At 33.9% G+C, this 15,575-nt stretch overlaps 2 protein-coding genes across 2 annotated transcripts; both read left to right on the forward strand.

Annotated features, from left to right (window-relative positions):
* Positions 1,689 to 2,800, forward strand: LOC109715916 (protein EPIDERMAL PATTERNING FACTOR 2-like). The gene is made up of 3 exons (XM_020241155.1): positions 1,689 to 1,826; positions 1,932 to 1,984; positions 2,390 to 2,800. The coding sequence occupies exons 1-3, from the start codon at positions 1,736 to 1,738 to the stop codon at positions 2,582 to 2,584; spliced, it is 339 nt and encodes a 112-aa protein (XP_020096744.1). The 5' UTR covers positions 1,689 to 1,735; the 3' UTR covers positions 2,585 to 2,800.
* LOC109715709 (magnesium transporter MRS2-I-like) lies at positions 5,114 to 13,012 on the forward strand. The gene is made up of 12 exons (XM_020240841.1): positions 5,114 to 5,525; positions 5,609 to 5,638; positions 5,775 to 5,916; positions 7,966 to 8,087; positions 8,365 to 8,439; positions 9,756 to 9,980; positions 10,091 to 10,135; positions 11,125 to 11,169; positions 11,856 to 11,885; positions 11,980 to 12,099; positions 12,203 to 12,310; positions 12,777 to 13,012. Exons 1-11 carry the CDS (start codon positions 5,292 to 5,294, stop codon positions 12,287 to 12,289), a joined length of 1,155 nt encoding a protein of 384 aa, XP_020096430.1. The 5' UTR covers positions 5,114 to 5,291; the 3' UTR covers positions 12,290 to 12,310; positions 12,777 to 13,012.

Here is a 15,575-nt window from a genome sequence, read left to right on the forward strand (position 1 = left end):
AAGTTAGGGGTAAATTCGTCATTTCATGACTTAACACATTATTGATCCGGATAAACTGACGGTTTTTTAACAGAAGGGGTATTTATGATAATTTTTTATATTTCAAGGGGTATGCATGATATTTTAACTTTTGTAGGGGTATCTACGAAATTTGTAAATTTTAGAGGGGTATGGATGAAATTGCCCCTATATATATTTATAGAGTACGTCTTCGATACTTTCGAAAGCACGGATACTTCTGTACTTGTAAGATATTTTTGATGATAAAATATCCAATTCGACGATCGGCTCCATTAGGTATAATCTTTTTTATTGGAACTATGTAGAAACTAAATTTTATAATTTTTTGACATTATTTACCAAGCGATCAAAAGATCTCAAAAATGACTATTTTAACGGCCGAGGCGGCATATTTTTAAGTTCAACGGTGTAGAAGAATCCAAATTACATAAAAATTTAATAAAAAATTTTACTTAACATCAATAGCAAGATCAATACTTCCGATTTGAAATTTGAGTATTTATCATTATTTTTTATGAAATTTTTATTTTTAGCCATTCATTTTGAGGCTACTCATTCACTAGACAAACGAAGTCAAAAAATTCCGAAATTTAGTTTTTAAATAGTTCCAACAGCATAGATCATTTTTAACAGAACCGATCGTCGAATCGGATGTCCCATCATCGAAAATAACATATAAGTACAGAGGCCTTCGTACTTTCGAAAGCATAGGAGCATAACTCTCTCTCTCTCTCTCTCTCTCTCTCTCTCTCTCTCTCTCTCTCTCTCTCTCTCTCTCTCCCTCCATCTCCCTTTTCTTTTCTTGGTTATATATACATAGATTATAGAAGTTTAGCTTATTAGTGTCTGTTTGATTTGACTTTTTATAAAGTCCGTAACTTTTAATCTTATAGAAAGCATAAGAGAGGGTGTGCATTTTAAGAGCGGAAGCTATAGTTTGAAAATTTTGATCATGATCACCATTATTAAAATAATACTCTATTAATGTTGACTAACAATAATATTATATTGTACAATAAAGCAAAATAAGCTCTTACTCATATGCATTCACGATAATACAGTTTACTGTCCTTTTGGCCCAGTTGTAGAATCCAATATTATTTGATAAAGTATTATTATAATAAGATTGATCTTTATGGGAAAATTACTACATATATATATAGTAATGGTGACGATTAATTGTCGAATAAAATGTTACTCTTAATCCTATTTCAGCTAAACCAAAACACAATCGGTTTGAAGAATGGTAAAATGATCATCTTGTACAAAAATGTTTATGTGCTAAGCAGGTGACTTAATATATAGATAGATGTTAGATACTTCAAATACGCGTAGATACAATTAATTATAATATACTAGGGATTTCATAGGCTAAAGTATTTGAGTAAAAAGTTCAAACTAAGCCATAATATTTTTGAAAGTAAGAGAACTATCCATACATTTTTTTCCTTTTCTTTTGCCTCATAAATTTGGGCCAAATGCACTAAATAAAATTAATAAGAATTCATGTGAATTTTCCGAATCATGTGTCGAGGATCATGTGAAGGACATCAAAGATCCTCTCTGCAACTCATTTATGACCCACTTCATCAATCTTTTATATACAAGGCCACTTGGGCCTCCCTTTTTTGAAGGGTATCAAGTATATATCAACGTAGCCTCCTCCATTGAAGAGCCATCATATATAGAGAGATATTCTTATTATTAAAGAGTCATGAAGAAGTGTTATTGCACCAAAGATACACTTCTTCTATTCATGCTCTTATTGATCTCTACAATGTGTGAAGGTCTTCGATCAACACCTCGTAAGTTTACGAGTCTCTACGCACATTGTATTTAGTATTAACTTCTTACGTCGGTTTTGATAGTATGGAAATAATGCGTAATTTTGCTTGCATTTTGTTTCACAGATGATATAACGGGTTCGAATGACGAAGGAGATGAAACAAGCTCTTTGTTTAAGGTTTGTACATTGTTTTCTTTCCATCGAAATCATTAAAAAAAGGGTTTTGCATATGTTGTTCTTTTTCCAAACCAAAGAGAGAACATGAGTTACATTTATATATATATATGGCTATAGAGTTTAATTGTTTCTTGTATTAATGCAACTTTGTATTTGAGTAGAACATCGAAGCGCTAAACGACCATTTCATTAAATTGTAGAATCTAGTTTCGATGTGAAGCTTCTGCTTTCGGTCTCGATTCTATTTTCACGCTTGTTTGGCTTTGTTATTGGTTCTACGTTTAAACTTTAGATGTAACACCGATTATCAAATATGAAAGTCGAAGATTTTAGCTTACATGGCTCAAACACACAAAGTGATCGAAGACGAAGAATCGACATTCATTGCTTTGTATTTTCGCGCAGGAGGAGAGAGATGACGACATCCTAAAAGGAATGTTCGCGACCGGTTCGAGCTTGCCCGACTGCACGAACGCTTGCGGGGCGTGTTTTCCATGCAAGAGGGTCATGGTGAGCTTCAAGTGCTCCGTCGCCGAGTCGTGCCCGATCGTCTACCGTTGCATGTGCAAGGGGAAATACTATCACGTCCCGTCGAATTGATGATATATACGGACTTGCATGATCAAGTTTCAGCAAAAGGAGTCATTAATGGAGGAGAAACTAAGTCATATATGACTCATTTTTAACTTTTTCGCTCCCTTTTCATCTTTTTCTTGTTGTAAATGTTCCTCTAGTAGACTAATGTGGGGGAGCACGAAATTGAGAAGTGGTGTTGGTTTGGAGGAAGTGTAATGGGGTATTTGTAAATGATGAGCCTTTTCAATATTTGAGAGTAGATTATTAACNTTATTAATAATTAATTATAAATAATAAATTATTTAATTATTTAATTTTTAAAATAATAAATAATAATTTAAATATATTAATTAGATTAATTAATAATTTACTGCCATTAAAATTAGATTTAGATTTTAATTAATCTTGTTCTCATCAAGGAACAAGCTTGTTCCAGGAAACGGGTGGAACAGCAGTTCCAGCCTTATTCCAGCTAGTTCCAGATTTTCAGAAACTACTGTTCCTGGGAGCCAAACATAACGTTTGGGAACAAAGAGGGGAACAAGGGCTTATTCCCTCCCTTATTCCCCAACCAAACGCTACCCTAGAGTTGAGTTGGTGGTTGGTTGAATAGTATGGTCTAACGGATAAAAATGATCAAAGGGGTTAATCTAACGGTAGAAAACTTGATAGTACAAAATGCTTGGTGCTATTGATAGCATAGCAGCTGGACTCTATAAAAATTTAAAAAATTACGGAAAATTTATAAATTGAGATATTAGATGAATAATCTTAAAATATGAAAGTTAATTAAAGCAGGAAGAAAGTAGTAATGTTGCATAACTAGCTCTTCATTTTTTCCGAGTAAATCACTGCTTCAGTATACGCTCAATTCCCTAGGTTTAAACAAAAAAAAAAAAAACATTTTTACCTTCACAAGTAAATGCATGTATTAATGCACGTCACAATTATTTTAACAGTATCTCAAATTAATATAAATTTGTATAGTATATTTAACCAAAACTTTATAACAAAAATTTGAATTTTAAAAATAGCAATTTTTCTATATTATATTTTATTAGAAAATATCTGTTATATTTTAACTCAAATTTAAATAGAATTGCCAATAATAATTATATGGTTCTCTCTCTCTCTCTCTCTCTCTCTCTCTCTCTCTCTCTCTCTCTCTATATATATATATATATATATAATTTCTGTATGTTTTTCGAATTCAAAATTTAAGTATGTGCTTTACACTAAAAGTATCAAAATTTTAATTCATCTTTAATTCAAATTTTTAAAATTTAATTTTGATCTACTTTTATTAAAAAGTTTTAATTGCTAATTTGGTACTCAAAATTAAATTTAATTCACGATTTGAACTCAAATTTTAATTTAATTTATAAATTTATAAATTTAAATTTAAATCATATAATTAAATTTCAACTCTAATTTAAGATGAAATAAAATTTTAAATCAAATAAGATTAAAATTTAAGAATAAATATAAAATTAAATTTAAATTTGATTGTTGATTGCAATCAGTAAAAAATTAATATAACAACTAAATATCAGTAAATAGAATTAAGATAATCTAAAAATATTCATGTAAAAAAAAATATAAAATGATATAGAAGCACTTAATAAAAAAAATTATAGGTTAGGGAAAAAGAGAAAGTAAAATTGTGTTTCATTATGTTATTTATTTTTTGTAGGACAAAGAGTTATCAATTTTTTTTTCGTCAAAAATATATTTATTTTATCATTATTAATATTAATGTAGGGTTCGGCTACTATACTATTATGAGTACGATCGCCCTCGTACTCATAAGTTGTTTTCGATGATAGAGCTTCCGAATCGACGATCCATACCGTTAAACATTATTTACAGCATTTAAAACTTCTAAAAATCAAATTTTATAATTTTTCGACATCATTTACCTTACGATCAAGAGGTCACAAATTTGACAATTTTTAACGGCCGGTATGGGATACTTGCTAGTTTAACGGTGTAAAAGAATCAGAATTTGTTGAATTTTTGATAGAAAATTCTATTCAATACATAGATAAAGATTAATAACTCCGATCTTGAATTGAAGGATCCGATCATCCTTTTTTAGGACGTCGTTCGATTTTGACCATTCATTTTATGCCCACTTGATGAACTTTATTATGATTTCGAAAATTTACGAAATTTATTTTCTAAAAGTTTCAAATACTCTAGATCATATTTAACGGAGTGGATCGTCGATTTGAAAGCTCCATCATTGAAAATAACTTATGAGTACGAGGGCTCCAATACTCATAATAGTATAGTAGCCATTATATATATATATATATATATATATATANATAATGTGTTTCGTTGTTTGACTCTTTGTGGACCATGCGTTATCTCGGCGCTCTTTAATAATGATTGGGTTTATATGGTTTCTGGAAAACACACGTGCGTTGACCGCTCAGCGGAACTCGAAACAAGTCAACAATTATTGGATCCGTGACACCGCAATTGCGTTACACCCGATCAGCCGATTTAAACCCGAAGCAAATAAGGGCTCAAACAAATGATGCGGCGCTGTCTCTCTCTATATATATCTCTCTATCTCTCTCTCTCTTTCTATATCTCTCTCTCTCTCCTCCCCTGAGGCGCGAATCGCCGAGGAGAGAGCGGAGTAGCGCGGCGATGTGATCATCGTCGTCTTCCTCAGCGCCCCCGATCGTAGCACCCGGAGATTTCGACGACCTAGGGTTTCATGGCGGCGGCGGAGGAGGCGGATCACGGTGGCGCCGCGGCGAAGAAGGCCCCGGCGGCGAGGAGCTGGATGGTGGTGGAACCCACCGGGGAGGGGACGGTGCTCGATGTGGATAAGTACGCGATCATGCACCGCGTGGAGATCCACGCTCGGGATTTGAGGATCCTCGATCCCTTGCTCTCCTATCCCTCCGCGATCCTGGGGCGGGAGAAGGCGATCGTTCTTAATCTCGAGGTATTTGGTTCTATCCCCTGTGAATTTTCCTTCTTTTTTTTTTGCGGTTTTTTTTGCTAATTGTTTTTTATTTTTTTTTTCAGCATATTAAGGCAATAATCACGGCAGAGGAGGTATTTATACTGCATAATCGTTTGTTTATTGAAGAATTGTGTGCCCTATTGTCCCTAAAATAAGATCTGGTTAATGTTGTTAAGCTTCTTTTGTTGATAAGAGATGTTGAAAAGGTGTTATGTTTTGCTTGGGTAGATGTTTCTTAGAGATCCTTCTGAAGAGCATGTAGTTCCTGTAGTCGAGGAGCTCCGCAGACGTCTACCTCCGGCGAACGTTGCTCGCCAAGGGAAAGATGAAGCAAACGCACCACATGAGGTGGAAGGTGCTGAAGAGGATGGTGAGTAATAGTAGGCATTGATGCTTTTTGATTAGGGTTGTTACCTTTTCTAGTTGTCTCAGAATATTAGTCTTCCTGGTAGATAGCATTAAGATCCTAATGCTTGTTATGTTATATCATTAGCAGAAAAGTATAATGTTTTTGTGTTTACCCTTAATGACCTGTTGGATGGAGAGAAAAAGAAGTTACTTTCTCATGTTTGGTTTGATTTCAAGGAAGTGACTTTAAGAGGAAGGGTGAGAAAGTAAGGCCTCATTATTCTTTTTCTCCCCCTCGAAAGTAAAGGAAAAGCCAGAGAAGAGACCTCTGCTATTTTGTAGAAAACTACTATCCTCTAGAAAAGATATGTTTTTTTCAGAACATGTCTTTTGTATGGTATTTTGTATGACATTTGTAGGGAAACATTCAATCTTCTCTTCAAATAATCAATGTATCTTAACATAACTTCAACATGATTCACTCTGTTTGAGGGATAAAATAGGCACCGAAAATGCTAGTTCTTCTCAATTTATTCTGACCCCCTGTTGTTCTGGTGTCCTCAGAGTCAATTTGTAAGCTACAACCTAGGCCAATAGGACTACTCTGACTTTAAGTTGGCACTTGAAGTACTAACTATTTTCTAGCATTTGCAGGAGAATATTATGACTATGCCGTGTGAGTTTATGTTGACATGATCCATAAGTATGGTTCAGATTAGAATTTGAATGTCTTCTGGATAAAAGATTCAGAAAGAAGTTATTGTGAGTCACTTTCATACTTACTAGCAGCTGCACTTGTTATTCTTGCTGGTCTCTCCATGAATTGTCTAGAGATTCATACCTGTTACAGTGAACATGTGGTACATTTTGTCAAAAATCAAAATCAAATGTGTCTTTTGAGAGAACTCACCCTTAAGAAGCTTTTAGGGCATGTTTGTTTCATGATTGGAATGAAAATGTGAAATGGAATCGGAATATTGGAATGGAAAACGGAATGAGGAATCATCTAAAAATGTTTGGTTTATTATTAGAATGGAAATCAAAATAGACAAATAGGACATCTAGGATTTTAATAGAGGGTTTTGGTTAAGGGAAAGGAGAGATGAAGGGAGAGGAGGGGAGGTGTTTGTGAGAGAGAGAGATTGAGTAGTTACTCTGGAATGGGCCAATCCAGGATTCAAAGGTGAATTCGGCCATAATGGATTGAGTCATTTCTATTTTAGAGTGGAATGGGAATGGGAATCCGATTTCTGTAAAACAAACAACAACTATTGGAATTAGTGACTCTCATTCCGATTCTAGAGCCTAAAATAGGTGAAGCTCTTAATGGTTTCAGGATTCAGGAGTAATTAATCAATCTAAAATATATAGGACAAATAAATTTGCTTTTAGGGCATGTTGTTCATGATTGGAATAGGAATGAGAAATGGAATTGGATTGCTTTCGAATGGGAAATGGAATGATGAATTATCCAAAAACGTTTGGTTCATTATTGGAATGGATATCGGAATGGAAATCTAGAATTTTTGAGAGAGCTTTTTGATTAAGAGAGAGGAAAGTGATGAAGGGAGAGGAGGGGAGGTGTTGGTGAAAGAGAATTTTGAATAGTTTATTTTGGAATGGGGCAATCCGGTATTGAAAGCCGGATTGGGCCATACATGGATTTGGCCATTCCCATTCCAAAGTGGACTGGGAATTGGAATCCGATTCCTTTAAAACAAACAACAACTATTAGAATCGATGAATTCCATTCCGGTTCCATAGTCTAAAAATGGTGAACCAAACATGCCCTTATTGGCTTTCTTGAGACCATGTAAGAAACACCGCTTTTAAAGATCTGGAAGTTATTTAACCAAACAAAGCAAATTGCCATTGTCTGAAATTCCCGAGAAGGTTATTTCCTTGGTTTGCTTTTCAATGCTTATTAACCTGGTTATCGAAGTTTTTCACTTGTGCTTCAATTTAGGCTATAGGGAAATTTTCTATGACTTCCTCCATTTTATACTCGTTTGTGGCTGGCGGGTCATTATTTGCTCCAAAGACTAATCTGTGCTTCAATTGTGTAATCCAGAATCACCTTTTGAATTTCGTGCCTTGGAAGTTGCTTTGGAAGCAATTTGTAGCTTCCTTGATGCTCGTACCACTGAACTGGAAACTGCCGCTTACCCGGCATTAGATGAGCTGACATCTAAGGTGTGCCATAATCTTTTTCGTGAGTTACTTTCTTGTTGTTTCTACATGGTACTATTGGAAGAATTCATGGCATGTCACCTTATCCCTTATATGTATGACCAAAAAGATGCAAGATTTGCATACAGATATTTGTTGATACATTTTATTTACTTGTTGTTTACTTGAATCGCCCTGGAGGGTAGAAGAATGATTTTGTTTTGCAAATTATAAGAAAGCGTTAGTGTTGTTTTTGTCAGCATCTATTATTCTTATGGTTTTTGCAACCTACTCTTTGCAGATCAGTAGCCGTAACTTGGACAGGGTTCGCAAGCTTAAGAGTGCAATGACTAGGTTGATTGCTCGTGTTCAGAAGGTGTGCCTTTTTGTTTCCACTTTTCCCTCAACATGTTATATTTACATGTACCTCTAAATATTATTGGTTGGTTTGCATTATAATCGTTGTAGCTAAGGAAAGCATTGTAGCACTCTTGGTTTAGGAGTATCATGTGCCAATCCCATGCTAGTTATGTGGCTGTAACTTACCTAACCGAACTGCACTGCAGCTGCTCTTGTCAAATGCTAAGGCTAATCTCCGTGTATCATGCATTGATACACAAGGGTACTATTTGTCATGCAAAGTAATAATGTACACTTCCATACCATGCAGAAAATAACTGGCATGGTATATGCCAGAGTGTGCTCGTCACTGTTTCAACCGATTGACACAATTTTCAGTTTGGTTAAGAGATATTTTCCTTTTGGGTTTTTCTTCAACTTGACCCACTTATTATTTGCTTTTGGTGCTTTCATAGTGACTTATCATCTCAGCGTTCGACATTCACTGGTAAATTCTTATAACTTTTTATTTTTGGTAGTGGCTATATGCTCTTAGGGAACAAGGTTGTTAAGATCCTTTATCTTCTCCCGTGGTCATTGATCATAACTAACTACAAGTTGCCTGAATTCTTTCATGTATTCTGTCATATTGATTAGTGCATCCTGAGCACACTAAACTATTGGAGTGTTATTCAAAAAATTTCACCACTTAGTATTTTGTATTCAAGTTTTTGAATGCATACATTTGTAAAAATTTATGGTTCTGATTCTTCTGAACTTTACTCACTAAGCTCTTGATTTAATGATTGGTGATCAATGATCCATAAAAATGACTCTATGAACTCTGGGCAAACATGTGGGATTGTGTTCATTTGGGATGCTTATGGTGGGCAGTGGAACACTGCACTTTCCTCTTTAACTCTTTTCTTGACTCTTGATTCGACTCTGATTCTGCTGTTTAGTTTGTGAACTTGATGCTTTGGCATACAGATTTATTCTATATAAAGCTCTGGCTTTCTTTCTATCTTGCCATTTTAAAAGATTAAGAGACTCATTAAGTGGGATTTTCTTGACCACCAAGGCGTTATTGACCTATAAGACATTGAAAGCAAGTTAACTCTGCATTCAAAATATGGATTGGATGTGGCTTTCCATTTTATTGGCTAGGAGGAGAAGAAGTATCTTTTTCAGCATGAATTTGCTAATCGTCCATGGTTCTTGATCATTATCATTCAGTAACAAACTACATGAACATTAGAAGAGCTGATGCTGATGTTTAGTGCTTCACTGCAGTGGGCTCTCCAATGCAATATCTTCTCATTCTTCATTATCTAATTTTTATGCCATATCCAGGTAAGAGATGAGCTTGAACGCCTATTGGATGATGACAATGACATGGCTGATCTGTACCTATCAAGAAAGCTTGCTGGAGCATCCTCGCCTATTAGTGGCTCTGGTAGGGCTGATTGGTCTCCAAACTCACCACCAATATTTTCGAAAATATCTCGAGCTAGTAGGGCCAGTGTAGCAACATATCACATTGAGAATGATGTTGAAGAGCTTGAGATGTTACTGGAGGTTGTTATAGTCAATCAATTCTCAGAGTCAATTAGATTAAATATTTTTTTTCTCACTCTCATGTCTTTCAAAAGTTTAATCCTAATTTATGGTATCTCCTAAAATTGCAGGCATATTTCAGGCAAATTGAAGGAACTTTAAACAAATTGATCACGGTATTCATTTCTTGACACTTAGCTTATCTTTTTTCTTGTTTTGCATTTCTGGACAACTGTGGTGTACATACTTCTAGATGCCAAATCATAAGGAAAAGAATAAAGAAAAAAGGTTCCGGTGAATATGCTATCTGAACTGCCGTCTTTTGGGAGAACCATCACCAGATAACTGTCACTAACGCTGGCTAGAAATATATCAGATTGAATAGCCAAAGTTGATGAGTCTGTTGGATGTTGGAGTCTAACGATGAGAAGTTTGGTCGAGCAGTCCACAATTAAGTTGATGGGTTACGTAACAAAAATTTAAGGTCGACTTACAGGCAAATGAAATTATAATTCTTGATCTTTGTACTTCACTTCACCCCTTCCAACTCTCTTACATTTAGATCTATCATCATGGCTGCAAACTTATCTTCCAATTTCATTAAAGCCTTTACACCCTTCATCCTCAAGTGCATAAATTGTCTCCTCAAGGTAGACAAAACTTGCAATATTATTTCTATGTGTGGCCCTCTGCTGGGAGTATGCAAGGATAATCAACTGCTAAATGAGCTTAGCCATTAAAGCATTATTGTTTTTCTTTTATTGCTGATTACCTTTGGTTCATTGTAAGTTCATTTTTGGCCAATAGCCTGAATTTAGCTAGAATGTAACATGTTAATGTTTGGTAGACACTCACTAACATGAACGGAAACCTTTTTATCTTGCATCTTTCTTAAGGGACTTACTTGTTCATCTGGTCCAGATGTTACTTCGCAGATAGGATTGTCATTTAAATAAAAGAACTATGTAGGAGGACAAGTTTCAATCTGATCTAAGTGGTGACTATGCCTGTGTGCATAACTCTCCAAATCTTTAAACTGGATTTACTTTCATTAAATTCATGCATGATGTCATTTAAGAATAATATTATCTTTCTTTGGTCTCTAACGTTCTTGGTTCAACCACTTTATTCGTGAACTTTGTTACATTCTATAATTTCTTTACAGCTACGCGAGTACATTGATGATACAGAGGATTATATCAATTTTCAGGTACATGGGTCATAAAAGTTTTCTTGGTTTAATTATGAATTCAAGGCTTGTGTGTCGTTATAGTGCTATTTGCGGAAGCACTATTAAGTCCCTCGAACAGCTGAGCTTTGTTTGCACCAAAGCGGATACTCCAAATTGAGCTTGTAGTGTTGGGACTTATAATCTCACTTTAGCTTCTCGAATAAATGTCCTAGAATTTTTTATTTTTCAAATGCTCAACCAGAGATAGTTGCAGCTGATAGGAGAAGCACAAGATGAGGCAAATAGTCACCTAGTCCCTGAAGTTTGATCCAAATTCTGTTATGCTCTCAGAGTTTCAAATTTTTGCCAATTTAGTCGACAAAGTTTGTTCTGTGTAACAATTGAGTATTAGGGGTATCTAGAAAATGCCGCATCAGCTACATATTTTAAAATCGAAACCTTAAAATGCTGTCATGTCAATGAACTCTAATGATTATGCTGATGTGGTATCTTTTCTTACCGGCCAACAAAAGGATTTAACCGTTACACAGAACGAGCTTCAACGAAGAAATTGTAAAACTGAAACACTACGGACATCTACCTAATTAAAATCATGGTCAAACTTCCAGGACTAAATTTGCAATTAAGCCAATTTCCTTTCACATCTTTAAACTGAAAAAAGGACTCTCGTCATATTCTAAGTTTCTAAATGTTTGTCTTTGCAGCTTGATAATCATCGAAATCAGCTGATTCAGGTGACATTTTTTTTTACAGAAACTTAATTTTGTCAGCATTTGTTTTATCTACATAGTGGTTCAAATAAACAAAATCCCTTCTTTACCATTGCAGTTGGAGCTTTTCTTGAGCTCTGGCACTGTTTGCCTCACCCTGTACTCGTTAGTCGCTGGAATTTTCGGCATGAACATCCCATACACATGGAACGACGACCACGGTTATGTTTTTACATGGGTAAGTTTGAAGCTTGACGGACTTACTATGAATCTCGGATTATATTTATTTGAAGATGACATATTTATAGCATCATGTCTACATTCTTCTTGATCAAAAACAGGTGGTAGTTTTCGGGGCAGCTATAAGTTCCGTGCTTTTCGTTGTGATCATTTATTATGCTAAATACAAAGGTCTTATTGGATCATGATATCCGGAGATACACATTGAGGTATGGCTTACATTTACATATTGTAAGAAATATGCCATCATTTAAGCTCAATTTAAATGAAAAAAAAGTGAAAATGTGCAGGGACCATTTCAACTATAGGCCATTTTGAAATAGACCCGCCAACTTTTTTTCTTTTGGCTTGGCACTCTTTCAACTTTTGATTCTTCCGGTACGAATTATATCCATCAATTAAATTGGAGATCGTATTACACCGAATAGTAGTTTTGTTTAACATTTAACTGTTCTGAACACTCCTTTAGTTGATGAAATTGCAAATTCCGTTAACCGTTAATAGGGCGGCGGCGTTAAATTTAACAAATTCGTGATTTAATAAAGCAGAGTTACTAAAATCAAAACAACTGTGAAGTTTGAGTTGGTATCTATTAAAAAGGAAGCAAAAAGTTTGTGTGCCTATTTCGAGATGGCTTGGAGTACTAATATCTACTTCATTTTTTTTGTTTTTTAGGTCTTTACAAGAGAATTCCACCTCCCTATTGGTCAATGGTCAATTCAAGCATTGCATGAGGTATTAGGGTTTGAGAAACATTTTTTTTTTTTCTTTTATAGATTACAGAGAGATAATAATAATCTTTTTCTTCAACCTGAGCTCTAGGAATGTAGTTCATTTATTTTACTCTTATTTTCTTATCAATTTATTGTCAAAAGAGAACTAGTGGCAATTTATTCTTTTATTGTTATCTATTAGGGCATATAAAATAATGAAAACGAGTTAAGGGCCGCACGATGTGGCTGACATAAAATATTTTAGCAGTAAAATTTAGTTAATCTTTCTACACTTTTATAAAATTTTATTAGCCTGGTTATTAATTAAATTAATTTAAATAAAACTAATTTAAATGTGTATATGTGTAACATGAATTTTTGCAAGAGCTAATTTATGAGTCAGTAAATGACTAATAGTCTGGGTATTAAATAATTAAAATAATTAGAACACAATTCAACAAGTATATATAAAAAGAAATTTTTTAAAGATATTTAATTACTTAATTAAGAAAACTTTTATAGGAACTCAATGATAATTAGATAATAACATAATTAAAATAATTTAAACAAGGTCGGCTTAAAAAAAGTAAAACTCGTAAAAAGAAGGTAAGAGAAATATAAGAGCTATTAGTAATTAAAATATTTTATAAAGATACTTGTATAAAGGAGTAAAAGAAGAAACTAGAGAAATTTCACTTGTATACCCCAAAAAGGGGTGTAGATCCTACACCTTCCATCCTATTCACAAAAATATAAATAATTTTAGTAAAAGTAAAAAAATTGATGTGACAAATAGAAAATTAATGGCCATTGAATGAAATGGGTGTAAGATGTACACCAAATTTTAGGGTATACCAATAGTATTGCTCAAACTATTGGGCTAAATTACACTTTTGGTCCTCAAACTATACAGTGTGTGACCGTTAGTCTTTCAACTTTAATTTGTAGCAATTTTTGACTTGTCTAAATTATGGCAGTCAAGTCCCATAACATAATTTCATTCATTAAATATTAATGTGTCGCTGATATAAAAATTTATAGACTTTTTTAAATTTTAGAACGAAGAGGGTGCAAGATGTATATTCTTTTTTCAGGCCTATAGATCGTGTTTTCTATCCGCAACTACTTTTTCTTACAACAGAATCAGAAGTTTCAAATTAAAGCTTCTGCTTTCTTCTACTGAGGTTGTACTCTTTTTTTGTTTGTATCGCACTTTGCTAAGATTATTGCAGCTAAGATTGAAAATAAAATTAGAATCAATAGACCCTTATATTGAGGGTCCCCAGATTTTGTGGGGGTGCTCGTTCCACGACATACGTTGAATAAAATTCAAAGATTCAAATATTCAAAGAGATACGTCGAATAAGATGTTTCATACACCCAAATATGGCCTAAAAATATTCGATCCGTGGAAATGTGATATCGCGGGGCCTCTAGTATTTGTTTTTTTTTTACTGGGCCAACAGGAATGCAATAATTTAAAAAGATAAAAAAAAGGTTAATTCCATACAAGTCCTTACAAATATAGTAAATTATAAATATATTTGTGTAATTTTTATATATTATTTCTGTAAAAGTTTTGATATTTTTATATGTCCCTATGATTTATTACCGTTAAATTATTGTTTACTTTATAAGTGAAATAATTTTATTGGCATCACAAATATGGCCCTGTCCCAACTCTTAATTAAGTCAATTAATCTCGTTAACTGACTAGGTTTAAATATTTTATATATGTTTAACTAATTTTTTTGAACGAATCCTAACGGTAGGGACATATTTGAAGATTTTAGAATTTTTATAGAAACAATATATAAAAATTAAATTTTATAGAAATATATTTGTAATTCAATATATTTATAATAACAAATATGAAATTAACCTTAAACAAAACACGGCAAGTCATTAGCCAATGAGAGTGTCATATATTCTTATGAGAGTGGGCTGGTATGCTTCTGGAAGCACGGAGCCCTCCGTGTTTCCAAGTTGTTTTCGATGTTCGGACTTTTGAATCGACAATCGGCTCCGTTAGAGTTGATCTAGAGTATTTGAAGTATCTAAAAAATAAATTTTATGATTTTTCGATATCATTTGCCTAGTGATCGAAGCGGCTCAAAATCAATAATTTTAATAGCCGTGGTGAGCCGTTTGCAAGTTTAACGGTGTAGAAATATCCAAATCACATGAAATTTTGATAGAAAATTTTTTATACCATATAAAACAAGATCAATAACTTTGATATAAAATTTTAATGTCATATCATCATATTTTATAAGATTTTTATTTTCAGCCGTTGATTTTGAGCCACTTCGATCACTAGGCAAATGATATCGAAAAATCGTAAAATTTATTTTCTAAATACTTCAAATACTCTAGATCAAGTCTAACGGAGCCGATCGTCGATTCGAAAGTCCGAACATCGAAAACAACTTGGAAGCACGGAGCGCTCCGTACTTCCAGAAGCATACCAGACGCACTCTTCTTATGATGGGTAATATCTGTTGGTCATGACTCTGTTGACTATTTTGCTTTGGAGTTATCCTTTTCCGGATAAGAGTAGTTGTTATCCATTTCACCTTTCACGGAACTAAATTATGTGAGTTTAATGAGTATGATGATGATGATGATGATGATGATGATGATGATGAGTTCTAGACGCAACGCATAATTCTCTCTGTTGATCGCGTTTATCTCTTGTTTGACTATTGGGTTAACAAATAGATTGCTATTCACAACAAACACTAATTTCCTTTTTCCTTTA

Source organism: Ananas comosus, linkage group 9 (genome assembly GCF_001540865.1).
Source record: "Ananas comosus cultivar F153 linkage group 9, ASM154086v1, whole genome shotgun sequence".
Taxonomy (NCBI): domain Eukaryota; kingdom Viridiplantae; phylum Streptophyta; class Magnoliopsida; order Poales; family Bromeliaceae; genus Ananas; species Ananas comosus.

What these genes read in the sequence shown, in the direction of transcription:
- LOC109715916 (XM_020241155.1), top strand. Translation starts at nt 1,736, where the DNA reads ATGAAGAAGTGTTATTGCACCAAAGATACACTTCTTCTATTCATGCTC. An exon ending in AGGTCTTCGATCAACACCTC is followed by an intron (nt 1,827 to 1,931) that starts GTAAGTTTACGA and finishes TTTGTTTCACAG; the next exon opens with ATGATATAACGGGTTCGAAT. An exon ending in AAACAAGCTCTTTGTTTAAG is followed by an intron (nt 1,985 to 2,389) that starts GTTTGTACATTG and finishes ATTTTCGCGCAG; the next exon opens with GAGGAGAGAGATGACGACAT.
- LOC109715709 (XM_020240841.1), top strand. Translation starts at nt 5,292, where the DNA reads ATGGCGGCGGCGGAGGAGGCGGATCACGGTGGCGCCGCGGCGAAGAAG. An exon ending in TGATTGCTCGTGTTCAGAAG is followed by an intron (nt 8,440 to 9,755) that starts GTGTGCCTTTTT and finishes TGCCATATCCAG; the next exon opens with GTAAGAGATGAGCTTGAACG. An exon ending in AGCTTGAGATGTTACTGGAG is followed by an intron (nt 9,981 to 10,090) that starts GTTGTTATAGTC and finishes CTAAAATTGCAG; the next exon opens with GCATATTTCAGGCAAATTGA.